Source organism: Hyaena hyaena, unplaced genomic scaffold (assembly GCF_003009895.1).
Source record: "Hyaena hyaena isolate Hyena2069 unplaced genomic scaffold, ASM300989v1 scaffold_818, whole genome shotgun sequence".
Lineage (NCBI taxonomy): Eukaryota > Metazoa > Chordata > Mammalia > Carnivora > Hyaenidae > Hyaena > Hyaena hyaena.
The window spans coordinates 853,051-874,635 of record NW_024081451.1 but is presented as its reverse complement, the minus strand read 5'-3'; the positions used below and the strand labels follow the sequence as shown (position 1 = coordinate 874,635).

At 34.1% G+C, this 21,585-nt stretch overlaps 1 protein-coding gene across 1 annotated transcript in view; it reads left to right on the top strand.

Moving 5' to 3' along the window:
- The first annotated feature begins 5,902 nt into the window (after positions 1 to 5,902).
- LOC120221827 (diacylglycerol kinase beta-like) overlaps positions 5,903 to 21,585 on the top strand; it is a 192,798-nt gene continuing 177,115 nt past the window's right edge. The window contains exons 1-2 of the mRNA XM_039219420.1: positions 5,903 to 5,989; positions 16,447 to 16,642. Of these exons, the coding sequence (XP_039075351.1) occupies positions 16,516 to 16,642 (127 nt within the window). The 5' untranslated portion in view covers positions 5,903 to 5,989; positions 16,447 to 16,515. The remainder of the gene's footprint in view (positions 5,990 to 16,446; positions 16,643 to 21,585) is intronic.

The window sequence follows — 21,585 nt, the reverse complement described above, 5'->3', positions numbered from 1 at the left end:
TACTGCTTTCATACTTTTCCATTCTCACTCTCCTAATTATTTCTAACAAAAGTTGAGAAAACATTTAAGAAAGAAATGATTGATTAGCATTACGGTAGAAAGTTCTCATAAAGAAAAACACTCATATATAACCACATATTTTTTTCCTTTATAAAGAGAATTGAAAAATCATACTGAAATTTTTTGATCTTCAGATGCATCCTTCTGTAGGGGAAATTACTCACGTAAGAGCAGTTCAGGTTAAAACTTGTATTTTTAGAATATCCATCTTTTTTTTTTTTTTTTTTTTTTTTACTAACTAAGATGGAGCATTGTATGATTCTATCTAAAGTTTCTGTAGCTTGTTTCATTGTCTCCTGAGAACTTACCAAGCAAATCTTATGAATGAGCATTAGATACAAGCACTTTTATATGTCATTAAACAGAATTATATCTGTACCTATTGTTTGGAGATGAGAAAAATGTTTGCTCTCCTTGGCGTGAATATAAAATATCCTCACTGTGATCATTACAGCTGTGTTTCTTCTTTATGAAATAATATTATTAACATTATTCACTTGCAGTGAAAGGAGTATAAGTTACTATTTAAAACCAACACATGGGTTTCAGAGTATCAGTAGAATGTGTGGTATCTGACAATATACAATATAGGGTCACTTCTGCCACTAGAACATTTCTATGGATAGTAATTGCCATAAAATTATAGTTTTAAATTTCTGTAAACAAGTACATAACTCTTTATGCACTTAAATATTTGATACTGTGATTTTTATAACCTGGAGTAAGAGTTCCCATTCATACCAAAATCTCAAACTTTAACCAGCTTGTCTATTCATGTATTTAAAGTTGCCAGTCAAAAGAAAAAATTAAATTGTGCATCTCATTTGGTTGGGTATAGACTTCGTTCTTGAAAAATGCTTGTTACTGTATGTAGTCCGTGCAGATGAGTTTGCCAATGTTAAGAAGTGACAAACAGCATAAATTACAAGTGTCCCCAGCCTTGCCCCCTGTGTTAACCTATGGTTGCTGCATTAACAAGGCCCCACTGCCCTGCCCGCCTTCTGTTTGCAGCCCCTCCCCCTGGGTGCATCATCTTCCTGGAGCTGCAACTCTCAGACACTGCTGGACTGCCCAGAAAATCAGGCCCCACCAGGGCATTACCACTTGGCTTGTGTATTTTTGAAAATAATACCTCACTAAGCTTGGTAGGTAAGAAGTGAGTAACCCTATAACCAATGTTTAGTGTCCATGGGTTTTGGTAATGAAAAACAAAACTGAATTGATTCTATGACATAAATGCGCCACTCGAAACACTTACCCTATTGCTATGAGCCAGGAGTGCTGTATCTCTTATCACCGATACTGTTAGCCAAGTTCAAAATTCCTGCTGTGTTCCTAGCATATTCCATTGAATTGTGAGACTGAATCTTACCATTATAGTTAATGAATTGTTAGAAATGTTGTTCTCCATGAGAAAGTGATTTTCAAGCCAGATTTGACATAACTGTTGAAATATTTTCATAACAGGACAAAAGTAAGAGAAAGCTAATGAAAAAGATGAGATTTTTGAAACATTCCTAATGGATACAAAAGCCTATTGGTTTTAAATCTTTTCTAACTAAGCTACTTAAGGCATTGTTTTTACTTTCATATTAGAAAGCAGTGATCAAGAGTTTTATTTTCTTATCTGATGAGTATGTTATCCATTAAATATGGATAGAATTCCTTAGTTAAGGATGCTTGAAAAGGGGGTTCAGGTGTCTAATAGAAGGCTTTTCAGATGTAGGCATATTACATAGTAATATGTTAATAATTATGTATACATATATATAATATAAAAGAAAGACATCTGTGAGAAAAAAAAGCTGACCTTTAATTTAAGAGTAATTTTACTGAATTAACAACTCTCTGTGTTTATGACTTCTGAGCTTTCTACAGTAAGATAAATGAGCCTGTTTGCCCCTTCTCTTTATGCTACTACTTTATTAGAAATGATCTTTATATCTAATTAGGCACTTTGTTATTCTTTGTAGGAAATGCACTAGCAATTAATGTTCCATTTGTTTTATGTTTGCTGCATTTAGAATACATAGCAGACAAAAGACAAATCAAAAAATCATGTACACGAGGAGGAAAAAAAATCCAAGGAAACTATATTGAAATGAAACGACCTATTGGAAAGTTTTGAACTTGGAGAACTAAATATTACCTCAATTTCATAATAACGAGTATGATTCTTTGCTTGAACAAAATCTCTGATCATTTACATTTCCTTAAAGATACATAAATGAGCAAAGTGGCTGTTAGGAAGAAGATCTTGATAAATGTGAGCTAATTTTTAAAAATTTTATCTGAACACCTGGTAGCCAAGCACGTTAAATATTGAACTGAAACCTGTAGACTTACAATTAAATTCATTGAAATAGAGTTTAGTATATTAATGAATTAAAATTATGATAAGATATGGATAACTTTTTGTAGAACATTCGTCATCATACCTGCAGCCACAAAACCTGTCTAAGAGTACAATAAATTTGAGTTTGGTGTGGATGTTTCACAGTGTGGTAAATGTCCAGTTACTTTATTCTTAAAGTCCCAAGCTACATGTTTTCTCTGGCAAATTTGAGTTTGAATTATTTGGATCATTTTCTAATGTGAGTCGTAAAAGTAAATAGCATACATACTTAAATGTGCTTTTTTGCATTTCTACAACCTAAAGACCAGTTTGGTTGAAAAAATAAAATTTAACAGCTTTTAATTTGTCATGTGGAGTCTGATTCTATGTGGTTTTTATTACCTCCATATATTTATCTAAGTGAAACATAAAATGGTTGTAATAATGGAGAATTTAAAGCAGCTCTTGCACATGAGCAGTAATGCTAACTAATATGGTGAATAAAGGCTGAATGTAAATTCTCAGAGTATCTTTTTTGGGAGATGTATTTTCTAAAGTTGGTATATTTTCGTTAGCTGATACCAGCCCTCCATCATCCTAATTAAGCTATGAAGAGTTTTGATGGACAGAATGGAAAACAAAATAGGGAATAATCATTGATAAGTAATATAAGCAGTGTCATGTATGTATATGTATGTGTGTGTGTGTGTGCATCTCTACATGTTTAATTTTCATACTACCATGTGATATACTTTAGATCACAGAACCTGTCATAATATAAACCTACATTCTTCCTTTGCTGGAGTCATGTTCTGGTATTCCCACATGTACATCCAGAAATAATAACCTTGGTATGACAGTAATTAATATAATCTAATACCACTAGTTCCTATTGATACTACTTCCTTTATGCCCTTGTATTGAGCCTCTTTTCTCCATTTCCCTTGCCACACGGTCTAGCCCTTCATTTGTAGTTCATTTGTACTCTTCCAATAGCCACATTTCTGCTCACATGACTAGCATTTCAACATTTTAGCCCCTTTATTCATTTCAGCTAAACTTACTGCTCATATAACAGAACTAGCCATGTCACTCGACTAGTGTCAACATCCTATTAATCTAGAATTTCAACTCCAAACCCCTTAGCTTGACGTACATGTTTTGAAACAAACCCTTATTAGCCCCTATCCTGCATTCTCTTAAGTCATTCTGCACACCTAAAACTGCCCAGAACTTGTTTTTCTTCCTTGTTTTCCACCTTCTTCTGACCTATTAAAATGTCACCTTCTCTTCTGAAGCTCTCTGGACTCTACCGGGGAAAAGTAGTTTCCTCACTAAAATGTTTCCCCATAACATTTTGCTCATATTTTATATAGAGAATTAACTTTTCAATCACTTCATCTGCTCAAGTCTTATTCTGAGCTCCCTGGAAACAAAGAGAATTGTGTTCATATTTAGAAGTTAACACAGTGGTATATGGAAGTTCATGTCCTTCCTGAATATTTGTTGAATGAATGAATGGATGAATAAATGAGTCCAAGGTCTGGGTAAAATGCTAACACAAAGGTGTTATTAGAAAACTTGCCAAATATAGGACAATTCCAAACCGTCATAAAACGTGTACTTATTATCATCCTAAGGTCGTCTAGAAACTACCATATACAATCGGTATTTCCCTCTCAGTTTATTGAATGACATGTTTTCATCAGAATGATGAATCAGTAAGAAAAATATTTTAATTTTTATAACTTCAGACAATGTGTAAATCTGTAAAACTTCATATATTCAATTAAGTAAATATTTGCATTACTTTAATGTAAATTTGCCTATAGGCTTAGGCCCACAGATCATGTTGTTAAACATTTACCCCTGTTCTATCTAATTAGCTATCATCTGTTTTTAGCTACTCATGTATATAGACTCAGGCCATAACTCAAGGAAAATATTCTCTAGAAAAGAATAAGGATTCATGGTCCTAGAATCCTAGGAATAGGAAACTTTCAAGTTACTTGCCTCAATGTGATGACTGGTACAAGAAGGGCTAGTGAAAATTTTGTAAGTAAATAAGACCTTGTATGAGGCTAAATATTATTGAATATGTCTAGGTGGATGAAATTAGTTTTGCAATGTCTAATTTCTTATCAGAGAATTTTATTCAACACAGTGTAATAATAAACACTGTGTTAGGAACCATGTCATTTTCCAGAACTAATATTAGGACTCAGTTAAGTAATGTCCTTTCCAAATGTATTTTTAATTGTTGAAATGTTTTACATTCTAATGTGAAAAGCACATATCAGTATTTGTAAGCCAAAAAGAATAATTTCATATGAGGGATATATTTGAATATGTGTGAAAATATATCTCATTTTACCTGTATTTTCTTCCGATTGAAGGCATAATACCTTGTAAAGTACGCATACTTAAAAATTGCAGTGATTTTCATGAGAATGAATTTTTAAATCCAATATTGGGTAATGTAAAAATCTAGTCAGTCTTTGTAAAATTACATTAAATGATCATAAATTTCCCTGGCACAAAAATAGATAGGGTTACTGGGTCGTGGGAGAAAATAAATTTGGGGCATCTTACTTCCAGATTATATACTGAAATATTTTAAACTACCTTTTTTTGCAACTTTTGTTAAACTGATAAAATACTATTACTATGTCTTTTGTTCTTCCATATTATATCATAATTTCTCACTACTATTAACAGAAAAGAGGGTACTGTCTTTAAAAAATAATAAATGATTATCCTAAAGTTACTACATTTTATCTTTAGGGATAACTACTTTTTTTAATTCTTTTCAATATGCTGAATAGAAATCATGCTGATTTCTGATGAATACATAGCCATCTAGAAAAATTTAGCATAGTTAGCTTAGTCTCATTTTTCTCATAAAAAGCTCCAATTGTTTTTTCCCGTCAGAATTACAGAGTGGCTGGTCTAAATCAAGTTGTCTATGAACAAGCTAAGAATTATAAGGATTAAAATTGTATTTTAATTTTTTTTAAGGTTTTTATTTTTTTATTTATTTCTGGAGAGAGAGAGTGAGCAGGGGAGGGTCAGAGAGAGAGGGAGTCACAGACTGAAACAGGCTCCAGGCTCTGAGCTGGCAGTCAGCACAGAGCCCGACGCGGGGCTCGAACCCACGAACCGTGAGATCATGACCTAAGCGAAAGTCGGACGCTTAACCGACTAAGCCACCCAGGCGCCCCTAAAATCGTATTTTAAAACCTGAGCAACCAATATATAGAAAAGTCAAAGATACACTTGTATCTCTCAGATCAACATATTCTTGTAACTCCCTCAGGCACAATCATATAATTTGACACCAGCATTTCAGCTTTGAAAATTATGTGATCATCTATTAGATTATAGACGGTATATTCCCTCAAACCTTTTTTATGATTTATAATACAAGACAGGGTTGCTCAATTTTAAAAAATCCCTTCTGTTATTGATAATTGCCTAAGTTGCTTCTTCCTTTCCTTTTTCAGAATGAAGAACAAATTTTGGTATTTTGAGTTTGGCACATCTGAAACTTTCTCAGCCACCTGCAAGAAGCTACATGAATCTGTAGAAATAGAAGTAAGAAACATGAATTATATTTTATAATACAATGAAATGGCTTGAGTTTGGTTATTAATATGTTTGTGACAGCCCATGTAAGGAGTTATACTTTGATCAATCCATATAACTTTAACCTACGATCCTAAAATTTCATTTCTGTCACTCATTGGGAGTGACAGAACACTATCTGAATTATTAATATAAAGATAAGGGTTGAGTATGAGTTGTTTTCATACAGTATAAAAGGATGAGAGGTAGAACACAGCTTTAGAAATCAATGGAGAAGTTACTAGGCATAGTATGATTAGAAAAATGTAAAATAAAGGAAAGTACTGGAAGAGAAAAAGTTACAACATACATTAAAGAATACTTTATTTTCAGGTCTCAATACCCTACAACTTTTAAAACACAGTTAACTAAAATTGTACTTGCTTTTGTGAATAAAAGTTAAAAAATATACTTTTCCATTCCATTCCCATTCATTAACTAGATTTTTCTCAGTTCCTGAGGGTGCCATTTCCCCATTACATTTATAGGAAGTGGAAAGGCCAGAAAAGAAAGCAAAGATAGCAAGAAAAGACAAACTTTGAAAAGATTTGGAGCAAATAGGTCTTCCAAAAGAATATAGATACTGTGGGACTAAAATTTTTGGAGATGGGTTATAATAGAAAATGACTTAGTTTTGTTGAGAGATTTTAGGGGGTTAAGAAAAAGGAAAAGTTATATTTTGGTGAGTGGTAAAGACAAACCAATGGAACATAATTCTGAAACAAAAACACCTAAATGACTCACTGATATGAATTGTGAAATACTGACCTCAACACTTTTTATTTTTAAAATGAATGCATAACTTACCTACTGAGACCTAAATCATTAGTGGCATATATTCAGGTAATAGGTTTGATAAACAAAATTAGTTATGGACCCATTGGATCATAATGGCCTGGCTAAGTTCTTCATTATTCTGACTTTCTAGTTAACAGTTAATGATAATGACATCAAAATCGGTACTCTTTCAAAATGTAACCTTTTTGGACCTTTTTGGTGGATAAATTCAAGTATTAGAAGTAGAGTAGAATTGGTGATCATGGAATGGAAAATACGCTTCATGACTCACTCAGATCATAACCCTGAATAGGAATGTGATCCCAAAAGATGAAGGATTTGGGCTCAACGTGTACTTTCTGTAATTAGTATTCATCAAGGTTTATATATCTATATTTTTCATATACATGGTATAGAGGATGATGTATTAGTTATATAGATGCATATATATTTATAAAAAATAGAAATATTTTTTCCTTTGCCTTTAAAAATCATTATTTTAAAAAATTGCTAACATAGTGGATTTTGAGCATTTTTTACCCTCAGAAACCACTGCTCAAAGAAAATCCATAGAAGGCAAAAATGAAAAAAATAAAAGCATGACTTCTGGTTGAATATGGGGTGAATACTCCAAAAGCTCTTGCACTTCTCCTTGCTTTATCCTACCACTGAACACAGATTGAAAAAAGTTGAACTAGGAGAGAGAATTCATGGATAAGAAAACTCAGTATTGTCAGGATGTCAATTCTTCCCACCTTGATCAGTTGCTTCAATACAATCTCAGTTAAAATCCCAGCAGATTTTTGTGTGTGTATCAGCAAACTGATTGTGAGGTTTCTATGGAGAGTCAAAAGAGCCAGAATGTCCAACACAATTTTGAAGGAGAAGGATAAAGCTTGAGGGCTGATACTACCTGACTTGACAACTTATTTTAAAACTGCAGTAATCAAGACCATGCAGTATTGGTGAAAGAACAGACAAATAGATCAGTGAAACAGAATGGAGAGCCTTGAAATAGACCCGCCCCATAAATATACTTAGCTGTATGTATACTCTTGCTTTGAAAAAGGAAGAAAGCCAGTACAATGGAGTAAAGGATGTTTGTTATTAATGGTGCTAGAATCACGACATCCACAAACAAACAAAAAATAATCTAAAAGAAATGAATTCACTCTTAACAAAAGTGAACTCAAAATATATCAAAAACCTAAATGTAAAATGTACAACTACAGAACTTCTACAAGATAACATGGGAGGAAGTCTAGATGATCTTGAGTATGGTGGTGCCTTTTTAGATACAACACCAAAGGTGCACAATCAGTGGGAGAAATAATTGATAAGCTGGACTTTACTGAAATGAAAAACTTCTTCTCTGTGAAAGACATTGTCAAGAGAAGAGAAAATAAGCCACAGACAGAAAATAATTGCAGAAGATACATCTGATAAGGGACTGTTAGTCCAAAATACAGACGTATAAAACTTAATAATGAAATAAACAACTCCGCTGAAAACAATGGGCCAAAGACTAACAGATATCTCACCAAAAAAGACATACAGATGGCAAATAAACAGATGACGCTCTGTATCACATCATTAGAGAAATTTAAATTAAAACAATAATGAGATTCAGCTCTACACCTAAAACCAAATGCTTGTGAAGATGTGGAGGAGCAGGAACTCTCATTCATTGCTTGTGGGAATGCAGAATGGTGTAGCCACTTTGAAAGACAGTTTGGTGGTTTGTTACAAAACCAAACATATTCTTACCATATGATCCAGCAATCATGTTCATTAGTATTTACCCAATGGATCTGGAAAGTTACATCAACACAGAAACTTGCACATTTTTTTTTTTACAAGTTTAATAATTGCCAAAACTTGGAAGAAAACAAGAGGTCCTTCAGTAGGTGAATGGATAAATAAACTATGGTACAGCCAAACAATGGAATATTATTTAGTGCTAAAAAGAAATTAGCTGTCAAGCCTTCTGAAGACATGGAGGAAACTTAAATGTGTTTTCTAAAGTGAAAGAAGCCAACCTGAAAAAGCTGCATACTGTATGGTGCCAACATATGACCTTCTGGAAAGATAAAACTGTAAGAAAGTAAAAAGATCAGTGGTTGCCAGAGGTTGTGGGGGAGAGGAAGAGATGAACAGGCAGAGCAAAGAGGATTTTAGGGCAGTTCTAATACTCTGTAAAATACAATGATGGTGGATAAATTCCTGGGTTTGTTCAAACCCAAGGAATGAACAGCAAGAGTGAACCCTAATACAAATTCTGGACTTTAGGTGACTATGATGTGTCAATGTAGGTTCATCAGTTGTAACAAATGTACCAGTCAATCTGGGATGCTGATAAATGGGGGGTGGGAGGGCTGTGCCTGTGTGGGAACAGGGGTTAGATGGGTAATCTCTGTACCTCTCCTTCAATTCTGTGGTGAACCTTAAGCTGCTTGAGAGAGACAGAGACAATGTGAGTGGGGTGGGACAGATAGAGACGGAGGCAAAGAATCTAAACAGGCTCCACAGTGTCAGGAGGGAGCCTAATGCGGGACTCAAACCCTTGAAACTGTGAGATCTTGACCTGAGCCGAAATCAAGAATCAGATGCTTAACCAACTGAGCCACCCAGGCACCCCCCAAAAAATAAAGTCTTAATTCAATAAACATGTTGATCTAGAGTGTAATACTATATGTCAAAAGTAAAAAAAAAAAAAAGAGAGAGAGAGAGAGATTAAGAAGACATTCTTAAATGAAAGAACATTCAGTTGTATGAAAAATTAAAATAAAGGACACGTTTATGAAAATAAAAGCTTTAATGATGAAATTGAGTGGTTTTGTTTCACAGAACTTTATATTTTATAGAAAATTGATTTAGAATATCCCCCCAAGAAATCCAGGCACTAGAATACTTACTCTTCCTAGGGTCTTAGTTCTACAAACTCCCCAAATCTGGCTTCCTAGCTCTGCATTTACTGGCTTATTCTGGCACCCATTGCAAGATCATATGTAAATCAGAACCAGCACTGTGCCTTCCCCACTATATTGTTGCATATCCTGAAAATACGGTTATAATGTTACATATTTATCTCAATTCTAAAACTTGAGGATGTGTATGTGTGTTTGTGTGTATAGATGGTAATGCACAACCTGCTTTTCTACTCACTTTTTAATGAATCCAGTCTATCATAGTAGCAAAGTATGCCTTTCTACCCTCAAGGTTACTTTATAATTTAATATAACAGAAACATCAATTTGGAAATTTGATTCTGTTTGCTGTCGCACCCTACTTGGCCTAAAATTATACCAGCTATGATTTGAAAATATATAACTATGGTTAAAAATACAAGAGTACCTCAAGTAGATATATGTTTTATGAGCAGCCTCTTCAAACCAAACTGTTTGCCATGTGACCCTTTATATCACTTTTTCTGTCATAGAGGAAACTTTTTCCAAAAGGATGAATATTTGGAATAAAATGAATATCATGGATAATAGTTGATAATAATAATAGCTAATTTCTATCTCTTATTACCTGTAACTTCTGCTTGGTGCTAAGCAATGTATATACATTATCTGATTTAAGTCTTTGTCAAAATCCTATCAATTAGAGAGGTTCCCATATATTTCCACTACAGGGATGAGCAGATGAGCATTTTATTTAATAATTTAAGAGAAAGAAGAGTTGTGTTGCTGATGAAATGTTTAAATCTAAAGAAATAAGTAAATTGGAAATTATATACATATAATGGCAAGATATATATGGTATACATACCATTTTTATTATACATAGCATGCAGACATATATATGATGTGAAAGAGAGATTAACAAAGTTAACATTTTTAATTTTAAAAATTTGAGTTTTTCTCTAACTTTCTTACAAAAGATAAATAATAAAATGGAAAGTTTTAAAATTCGAAGATATGTTAAAAGCAAAGTTTGTGTTAAACTAGTTGGGGCATAGATTTGTACCTCAGAGGCATAGGTAAACATCTGGAATTGAAGCTCTAAAGTTTGTGGACTTAATTTGTTCCATGTACCAGGCAACGGTCTTGAGAAAATAAAATAGCCCATTATCCAAAGTTTTTCATTCTTTTGGTTGTTTTTGAGACTGAGAAAGATGGTATGTTTTACGGGTTAGAATTTCCATTCCAAAGCACTATTTGTTTTAATGATTAACTACTTCTGTAAAACCAAAATGATCTCAGGAATTAACAAAGGGCAAGAACCCTCAGGGACACAAAATAAATTAGAAGGATTTTACAGTTAAGATTCTTCCTGCCCGGTAATCTGGAAATCACAGAGCTTTTAAAGACAAAGGGGCAAACTCATACTTCAGTCTCTGTCCCATTGTATCACAATGACCTTGGATGCTCTTTCAATGCACATTTAGAGCACCTTACCTGGGTCTTAGCCATACCAAAACACAGTCTTGGGGTGGGGAAACAAAATTTGTGAATTGACATTTTTTAACCACTTTATTTAGGCATGTTTGACATATCAAAAACTGTATGTATTTAATATATATGACTTGATGAGTTTGGGGATATATATGTACCCATGAATCCATCACCACAATCAAGGCCATCAGTATATCCATCACCTTCCCTCTGTGTGTGTGTGTGTGTGAGTGTGTGTGTGTGAGAGAGAGAGACAGAGAGACAGAGAGAGAGAGAGAGGAAAGAAGAACACTTAAAAGATCCATGCATGGGGCACCTGTGTGGCTCAGTCAGTTGAGTGTCTGACTTCAGCTCAGGTCATGATCTCATGGTTTGTTGGTTCGAGCCCTGAATCAGGCTCTTTGCTGCAGGCTAACTGAGAACTTGGAGCCTGTTTTAGATTCTGTGTCTCCCTCTCTCTGGCTGACCCTCCCCTACTCATGCTCGCTCGTGCTCTCTCTCTCTCTCAGAAATAAGTAAAACATTAATTTAAAAAAAAAGAAAAAAAAAAAAGATCCATGCTCTCTTCTAAAGCTTTCTAGGTGACTTTATTTTTCCCCAATGAAATTCTAGAAGCAATAATGAAAGGAGACAGTAAAAGTGTGGACCTCAAAAAACGTGGTCACTAAAAATAAAAGTTGGACTCATTGAAACCAAAACATAATAAATAACTTCTTATTCCAGAAGAAAGTAGGAAATGTTGTAGGGGTGGGACATAGTGTTATTTTATTAAGATAAAACATCATAATTTTTCTTAGGAGAAAGAATAAGAAATAAGACAAATAAAAAGGGAATGAATTACCAAAAGTTGAATGAATATTCTCTTCTGTGTTTAGCAGAAGTTATCTTAATGAGATAACTTCTGGTAAGAATTCTAATATCCCAGCAATAATATTTAGCTTTCACAGTACCTATTAAAAAAGAAAAATATGTAAAACTAAACTGATTTTCTGCTGATACTTATGGTGAATGCTGCGCCTTGAGCCAGTGATATTATTATCATCAGCATGTTCAGCACCTGTGTGTGTGCATGCATGGTACAGGCCTCAGATTTTCCTGCTTTCCAGGTTGGCCTCCATGTTTCTTTTGCTTACCTACCAACTCCCATTCTGCTCTGAAAGACATCTTGAAATTATCCGCAATCAAGACTTCCATCACCACCACTGGACTGACAACTAATAATACACTTACTTAAAAGGCATGTCCTGGGCCCTTTATCACACTGTGGTTTGTAGATAAAAGTTATAAAATGCATTTCAAAAAACATTGAGCTTACTCAAGGGAAAATATACAGTACCACAGCCTTCAAACATCGGAAGAGATGGTGTTAGGCTATTTATGTGTACAGGTGTGTTTTTATTTATTGTTTTATTTACTTAAATTTTATTTATTTTTTTAAATGTTCATTCAGTTATGAGAGACAGGGAGAGACATGGTGCGAGCAGGGAAGGGGTTACAGAGAGGCACACACAGAATCCGAAGCAAGCTCCAGACTCTGAGCTGTAAGCACAGAGCCCAATATAGGGCTCGAATTCACAAACCATGAGATCATGATCTGAGCCAAAGTCAGACTTTCAACCTACTGAGGCACCCAGGCACCCCTGTACAGGTGTATTTTAATTGGTAGATTTGCTGCTATTCTCTGCAAATACATACGTAATTTTGTCTTACGAATTACATATGAATTTGCAGAATCTCTTCTAAAAGCAGGCTTATGTAAGTTATTTTAATCCAGGCTACTTTATATAATGAACAAAGCAATGTCTGTGTGCTTGATTAAATTACATTACATGTACTTTTAATCTGACCTGGGCATAGAAATAGATTACCTATTGAAAAATATTTACAGTGTATAAATTATATATTATCAAATTTAACCACACAGCTTTCCTAAATTCTTTACATTGTGAATTTTTCTATCAAATGACAAGTTAACTGAATCTGAAACAATACATTTATTTATGAAGTTTGTCTTTAACACTCTGCATCATTTGGTCCAAGGTATGTTTGTAAGCAGGGATTAAACTACACTGGCAGAAAAATTTAAACCATCTTCATTTCTTTTAGGTAAATTTGTCTCTGGAATAAGATCTCCCATATTAAAACTGAAAAGGATGGACAGTGGCCTTATAGCATCACACTCTGCAAATAGCTCCCATAGTACTATATGTTAACGACCTTTTTTCTACATAATAAAAATATTCAGGATTTATTGACTAACCAAGGCTGTTAGCTTTTAAGGTTTTATATTCTTTTACTCTGTAGCTACCTTTTTAAAAATCATAAATCTTCAAAGCGGATGAAAATATTATCTGACACAGTATTATAACTTGTTTATATTTCAAAGCCTTCACCTCAGCTTTTATATCCATGCACTCAATTGGTGCGCTACAATTCCTGGTCTCCATCTGAACTAGCGCTGAAATTTTCCAGACTAATGAACAAAATGTTAAAGCAAACAGAGGAAGGTAACCTGGGGTCAAGAACTAGTGGAAACAAATCATTAATAAATAGCAATTTATGTAAGTACGTTGTCCTGCTCATAGAAACTCAGTGTTCTTCATTAGTCCTTCTTTGGGACTCCTTGAGGATTTTTTTTTTTTTTTCATTTTTCCGAAAGCTGCTTACTCTATTTCCTTGAAAGTACACGTGAGGAGACTCTGAAGAGTGAAAACATGAATAATAGTATACACTGATGTTTTTCAGTTGTCACATGTAACTCCCCTAGTTCAATTACAACAAAAAGCCTGTTTGCAACCGCTCTCCTTTTCTGCAGATGAACAAAGGAATACTCCTTCACTAATTCTGAAAGTAACTTGTCACAGTGGGGTTCTAAGGCCTAGTCAAATAATTGTCTTAGTGTACTACCTGCTGTGTTCAATATTGAGTGAAAATGGAAGCCAGGCCCTAACTCTAGCTTATTTCACAATTCTTCTGTTATTTAAATGATTTTAGTCAGTTTGGGGAAAGCCAGACCTTTATAAATTAACAGCAGGGAAATACCAAAGGTGTCAGATTGCATATTTATCATCTTTTTCGTGTAATACTTAAATATGTATTAAGAAGTGACTGACATAAATTAGGCAGATTTCAGAAGCCACAGGCCGTGGCTTGTAGAGGACCCCCTTCTGCTTGACATTTCATCCTTGTCAAAGATCAAATTATTTTAATTTAGGCTGCAAATTATAAGGAATGAAGACTTCTTTGTGGGAATTCCCTGTGGTAATCTGACTTTTGTTGTTACTGCTGCTTGTCAGTGTGCAAAAGATATAATATGCATGCAAATAAGGTTAAAAAATATGTACTATCTAATTATCCAGCCAGTACATTCCACTTGAAGACAGCGGGAGGGCTGACACACAGTATGTGTTTGATTCATTGAGGCCTGCAGGGTATTTACACAAGATTACTTTTAATTATGAAATTAATATCTGTTTATCTAGAATATATAGCGGTAAGTGAGTATACACATGAGCAGAATTCTTTAGTAAAAAGAAATCATCTTAATTTAATACATGAAAAGGAGGAAAAATATCGCTTGTTTCGGGGGGGGGGAGGCATCATCCAGACCTCAGTTTCACCCCCTTTGAAACAAATGGAATGAAAACTTGGCACCTTCTCTAGAATCTGTTTCTAGCCCTGCCAAGTAGACTCAAGACGTGTTGCTTTATTTCACAGTTTTTATATTTTAGTGAACAAGATGCAGGATTAGATTTGGTACAAAGAGGCAAATACGGAAAGAAAGAGAGGTTTCTTGTTTGTTTTTCTTTTTTTTCTTTTTTTTCATTTAGGTGCAGCGTTATCTCTTCTAGGTTCAAAAATCATCCTTACCATGAGAAAGAGAAAGATGAAGTCAGTATCAGTGTTTGTTTGTTTCTGAAATAACTCGTGGCAAATAAAACAGCCCCACTGCAGATAGACTTCAGATTATGAAATGAATATCCCTAACAAAGTTCTTTGTAAAACAAAGGGTTACGTATTTGCATGTATATCAGCTCCTATCAGCTGACACAGGGAGAACAGTATCTGGGGTAAATTCACAATAAGTGCCCCCACTTTAGAAACCACAAAGTGAATGAATAAATTAATAATTCCCAAAACACAGTGTGGCTTAGGCACTCTCCTCACGTTTCCATCAGTAGAAATGAACAGAAAATTCAAAAAATTAAAAAGTGACCACTCTGAATATCACAGAGCATCATCTGTTAGCAAGTTTCATATTTTTCATAATCAGAAGGTTGTTTTGTCACCAGGTGAACAAAAAACTGTGGCTGATTATTTTTATATTTCAATCTATTATTACAGCAGCTATAAAGTAATGGTACATTGGAGATTGCTTTTACTGCTGTTCTTGGCATTTCTGTCACTCAGCCTGCCTGGTCCTGCTCCTCCATATTCCTTCAGATGGTAGTGCCTCTCATTCTTTTGACACTGTGCTTGGCACTTAGTGTAGTGCAAGAAACCGTCCTTGACCTCTGTGATGTAATTCAGGTCTCTTTGAACTGTTGTTTTTTTTACTTTATTTTTCCCCCAAAGTCTGTTAAACCACTTCTCTCTCTGACCAACTGAGACCACAAATTTTGGTTTCCTTACTTTCCTTCAATAGTGGTTTGCAGCATGTTCTAACTAGGAGGCTGTCATGAAAAATTCTGCGTGCCTCATAAGTTCAATCCCCCCATCAGGCTCTGTGCTGACGGCTCAGAGCCTGGAGCCTGCTTCAGATTCTGTGTCTCCCTCTCTCTCTGCCCTTATGTCACTCAGGTTCTATCTCTCTCTGTCTCTCTCTTTTTTACTCTCTCCTTTTATTTCTCTCTCAAAAATAAGTAAATATTTTTTAAAAAATTTCTGCATAAGTGTTGACCAGGTTTCATAGCCTCAACCTGTTTGCAACATGTTGGAAATTTGTAGCTGATCATACAGACACTAATGTGTGTCTTTCCCGGTGGGTTTCTGTAAACAAGATAGACTGATGATTTACTTTGATCATGTTTAAAGACATGCTTAAAGGATAACTGGTTAATATTATTGGCTGCTTTAACTTTTATATTGACATTTAGGGTAGTCATTTAATTGTTCTTGAAAGGCTTATTTAAATACGACAAGATTGTGGACTTATTGAAAGATAAGGAAGTGCAAAAGAAGAAATCAAGGAAAGGAAGATCAAATATCTTACTGTTTTTTTTTTTTTTTCTTGTTCTTTTTACTGATCAGTGTGATGGAGTACAAATTGATTTAATAAACATCTCTCTGGAAGGAATTGCTATTTTGAACATACCGAGCATGCACGGTGGATCCAATCTTTGGGGAGAGTCTAAGAAAAGACGAAGCCATCGCCGAATAGAGAAAAAAGCGTCTGACAAAAGGACCACACTCACAGATGCTAAAGAGTTGAAGTTTGCAAGTCAAGGTCAGTTTTCTCACATTTAATTGTGTTAACTTGCTTTTTAACTTGCTTTCAAGGCTACATTAAAATTAAAGACTTTTCCATTGCACAGTAGTCTACATATATATGGAGTTACATTTTTCATACTATCAGATATGTATGTGTAATTAAATTATATCATAATCTAAAATCATGTATACACTGGCTATATTTTTCATGGATTTTTTTCTTTATTTTTCTTCTTTGGATCTCATTCTTCTATTCTCCTTCCCAACAGAAAATAGAAACATGTGAGTATTTAGTAGATAAGATTATAGGATATATTGCACATGAAGTTCTGAAATGTGATCATTTTAGTCAAGGCGTTTGAGTTATTATAACAAGTGCCTTGTTAAGGCTTTTTTACTATTGTGTTGCAAGATATTTTATTCTTGGCTTTGTTCAATTAGGCTATGACATTCAAGCTATCTTATATTAAGGTGTTGCTCTATAATGGCACATTTAAATATCCCACAAAAAATATTGGTTAGCTGCTCCTATTTTTCCAGAAATTTTATAACAACTATTAGGAGGCCTGAGAACAAATCAGAAAAGACTAACAAAATGGGATAGAATAGCTGTGTATAAGAATTTTCAAGACAACTAATTCTTGTTGATAGATTTTATAGACAAAGATATTAAACTGGTAGTATTCTATTAATCAATCATGCTTCAATAATTTCTGTTCATTTTCTTTACTTTCCAGAATCTATCTAATTGATACTATTGATAGCATTCAGACTGCCATCAGAAAGTGTATTGGCCACCTCAGTGTAGCAAAGAGAGCGTATGGAAAGGTTACAGCCTTATGGGCCCAAGAAAAATAAATAAACGTATTTTAAAAATAAATAACACAATAACATGTGAAGATGTTTGGTAGGCTTTATGGTGGTAAGAAATAGTTTAATATTTCCATGTATTCAGGTATCTGATTCAAGTTTTGGTACCCAGCAGTTACTTCTCTTAGATGGAGTATGGTGACCATAAGGGTGACAAAAATGGAGAGAGAAAGCATTAGGTACTAGTCTCTTGAAAGGAGTGCTTATTACAACCTGTCAGTGACAGAAACTTTTGAAGCCCCTTAAACATGTAGGTAATCCTAAAGAGGTAAACCCTGAAAAGTCATGTAATTTAGTACAAGCAAATATACACCAACTTAATATAAATGGTCATACTCAGAATTAATATAACTGTAGGAAAACATTGAGGAAAGTGGGTTTTTTTTTTCCTTGGAGGAGAAATGTATAGAAGAAGTGAGTAGGTTTGTACCATGTGAATCTTAAAATGAATGGAATTAAATATAATCATTGTTTCCTAGGGATTGTTGACATTAATATTGTATTTGTATTTCAGTATAAGTAATATCTAAGAAGATTAGTAAAAATCTCCTAGGTGTTGGGGAGCCTGGGTGGCTCAGTCAGTTGGGCGTCCGACTTCGGCTCAGGTCATGATCTCGCGGTTCGTGGGTTCGAGCCCCGCGTCGGGCTCTGTGCTGACAGCTCGGAGCCTGGAGCTTGTTTCAGATTCTGTGTCTCCCTCTCTCTCTGACCCTCCCCTGCTCACGCTGTGTCTCTGTCTCTCAGAAATATATATATAAAATATTTAAAAAAAAAAAAATCTCCTAGGTGTTAAAATTAGTTCAAGGACTGTACTAAGATCAGACTATCTCTGCTTCTCTTTAGGAAAGCACTGGGTACATATATATTAGTAATGTAATCCATATAATTAAAAAATATATGTAATATCTATAATAATTTCCAATATTTATGTGGTTACTACATACCAATACTTGGCATGTCCTTTGCATCTTGATATTTCAGATATAAATCTGAATAACTCTCAATGTTCTGCTGCCAGCTGCATTCACCTGTGAGCTGTTAATGTTTATAAAGCTCATGACTGCTCTCAACCAGGACAAATGTCTGTATAATCCCCGGTGGAGCTATTGCCCTTATGCTTTTTGCAGGCCTCACTTTTGCCTCTCTGTATAAAGCACAGAAATATAAGCCAGGAATACTGTCAGAGACTCTTGTTGCCCGTAACTGTACAGGAACATCTTTCTTCTCATTCTGTCTTCTTACTTAGTGTGGAATTATTAGGGCTAAATTTCCATAAATTTGGGAATGAAAAAAGTATGAGCCCGTAGGGCTTGTGAGTTGGAATAAATCTTTTCTCAGTACAAAGATAGGGAAAAACAGTAGAAATCAGAGTTTTTGAAGGTAATTGTTTGAGCAATAACAAAAGTATGTTCATAACTGATTTGGCTCAACTTTTTTGTTCTCTATCTTGAAACCGATGATGCTAGTTGTTTGAGTTTAGTTTTATCATCAGACAAGAACAATTCCATTGTTAAAAATGACCTTATCAACTGAATATTAAAAATATACTAATCCGTATTTCCTTTTTTATTGGCTTTATCTAGAAGTTTTTTCCATTTTGATTCATTTGACAACAAAACAGATAAAAGTATCTCAAAATGCTTCTAAGATTTGATTGCAGATTTATTCTGTTAACTGATAAATGTTCTACTTAACAGTCAAAAAGTGAAATTTATTACTTAAGATAACTGCATAGACCCCCTTTTAAATGGTACATATTTCTGTCATTTGACTTTGTTTTCACTATCTTAACACAAAAACAATAGTATTAATTATCAGAGTCAATCAGTACTTTAAATCTAAATATATTTTCAGTTTCTCATAAAATGATTATAAGTGTTGACTTTAGCATGAAATATGAAAAATATAATTCTAGTTCAACACATTTCTTTAGCCCAGATCCAAATTAATATTTTTCACTCTTAGAAAATATGTAAGTAAAGAAATTAAAAGAAACTTAATAATATAACTTCCTTTATAGAAAGCACCTTCTTCAAATACTAACAAACAACTTTTCTTATATTCCTCTGCAAAAATTTGTAGTTCAAACTAAATTTGTACTATATTGAAATGGATGCTTATTTCCATAAACTGTAAGAAAGCTTTTGATGGAGACACAGAGTAGGGGAAGCATGCATGACTAGATTCTTGCAATAAAGATAGATTATTTTACCTGGTAGAAGGATTTAAATTAAGAAAAAATTTAAAACATTTAAGCATTTTAAAACATGACATAGACCAAAGGTATGGGACCAGATTTTAGAGCATTAAATCCTCACTTATGTTATGCTGTGCATGATCTGGGATGCCTGCACAATGTACTTGCTTTCTGTCTTTGAGGACATAGGATCAGAGAATTTTCAGTTAATAATTTCACTGGTTGGAAATTTTATGCTTAATTTAATTCAAGTTGATCAAAATTATAAGTAATTCATTTAATTACATTACTCTTCCAGCACAATATTCTAAAAACAGTTGGATGCAATTCTGAAATATATTCAACACTCATGTAATTCAGTAGATATTTTCCTTGTGGGTTTGTCTTTTGTGTTTTGTTTTTGGAAATACAAATAAGCGGGTTATGTATAGATTCTATGGTCTTTGAGCAAAATTTTAAAGTAGTCCATGTAGTTCTTTAGTGCTCCTAACCCTAATACTCAGTCTTTCTCACTACTTTCAGTTGCTGAGTTTCTTTGCTTCCCTCTCTTCTGAAGTAAATCCAAGCCTCGGAAAGATGTCTAATAAATTCACTCACATTAATGTATAAATGAATGATTGCAGATGAAGGTAGAGGCATTTGCATTTTAAAAGAAATAAAGGCCTTTAGCTGACCCATTATTTTTCAAACTCTTTTTTCCCATTGAGTTATAACTGTAATTCTTCAGAGGTTCCGTAAAACCTTGGCTCAAACTAATTATTGCCATGTTTTGGAAATATTAAAAAAAACTGTAATAAAAACACAGTAAGGTGTGTTTTATAAAACATTTTGTCATATTAATGACTCTAAAATCATTAAATTCTGCTACAACAGAGATAACTTCCTCTCCTCCTGTTCCTTATACTCTTCTTCCTTGTCAATAGATTAAAAGATATACGTATCTACATATACACACTTTTATATATATCCATATGCACTGATAAAGTAAGTAAAACTGTGTCATTAATTGGAAATCTGTAGTTTTGTAATGGTCACTTAACAATTTTATGTCACGGGGCATGTGGGTGGCTTAGTCAGTTGAGCATCTGACTCTTGGTTTCACCTCAGGTCATGATCCCAGTGTCGGGATCAGGCCCTGTGTCGGGCTCTGTGCTGAGCTTGGACACTCCTTAAGATTCTCTCTCTCTCTCTCTCTCTCTCTCTCTCCCTCTCCCTCTCCCTCCCTCCCTCCACCCCTCTCCCTGGCTCAGCTCATGTGCTCTCTCTCCCTAATGTCTTTGTATGTTTAATAAGATAATTGCACAAATGGGTACATTACCACCACAATGTATGTGAATCACATTCAATTAAAAGGCCCCACAGACTTTGGTACGTCTACTTCTTAACAATCAGTGGAAGTGAAAACAAAGTGATAAATAGTAATATTTTAAATGAAAATGGAAATGAATTTTTAGAAAGTATTTTGCTCATAAATTGTGTTAGTTAACTACATCACAAAGATGTATATCAAGTGCACTTTTCTCAGAGATTTATGGTATAAATATGCTCATGACTACAGCCAAAGAGCCTGCAATGAAATTGAAGCAAAATTTCAGCTAAGTATGAAGCATAAGATAAGTTTGACTAACTGAAACTTCCAGTGAACATCTGAACCAAATGACAAATAACATTATATCATAAATTTGTATCGATAAAGTTAAGAAAGTTGTATTTTTTTGGATTAGGACACTGTTTATTAATATTTTTAAATACAAATAATATACTAGTATGTTTTTTTTGTAAATGGTTTTAGTAATAATCCACTCCTTATCCTTCAAACCGAGTTAAAAGGGACTAGGGTTGGCAAACTCCAGCCCAGGGGCCAAATCTACCTACAGATTTTTTTGTGAATG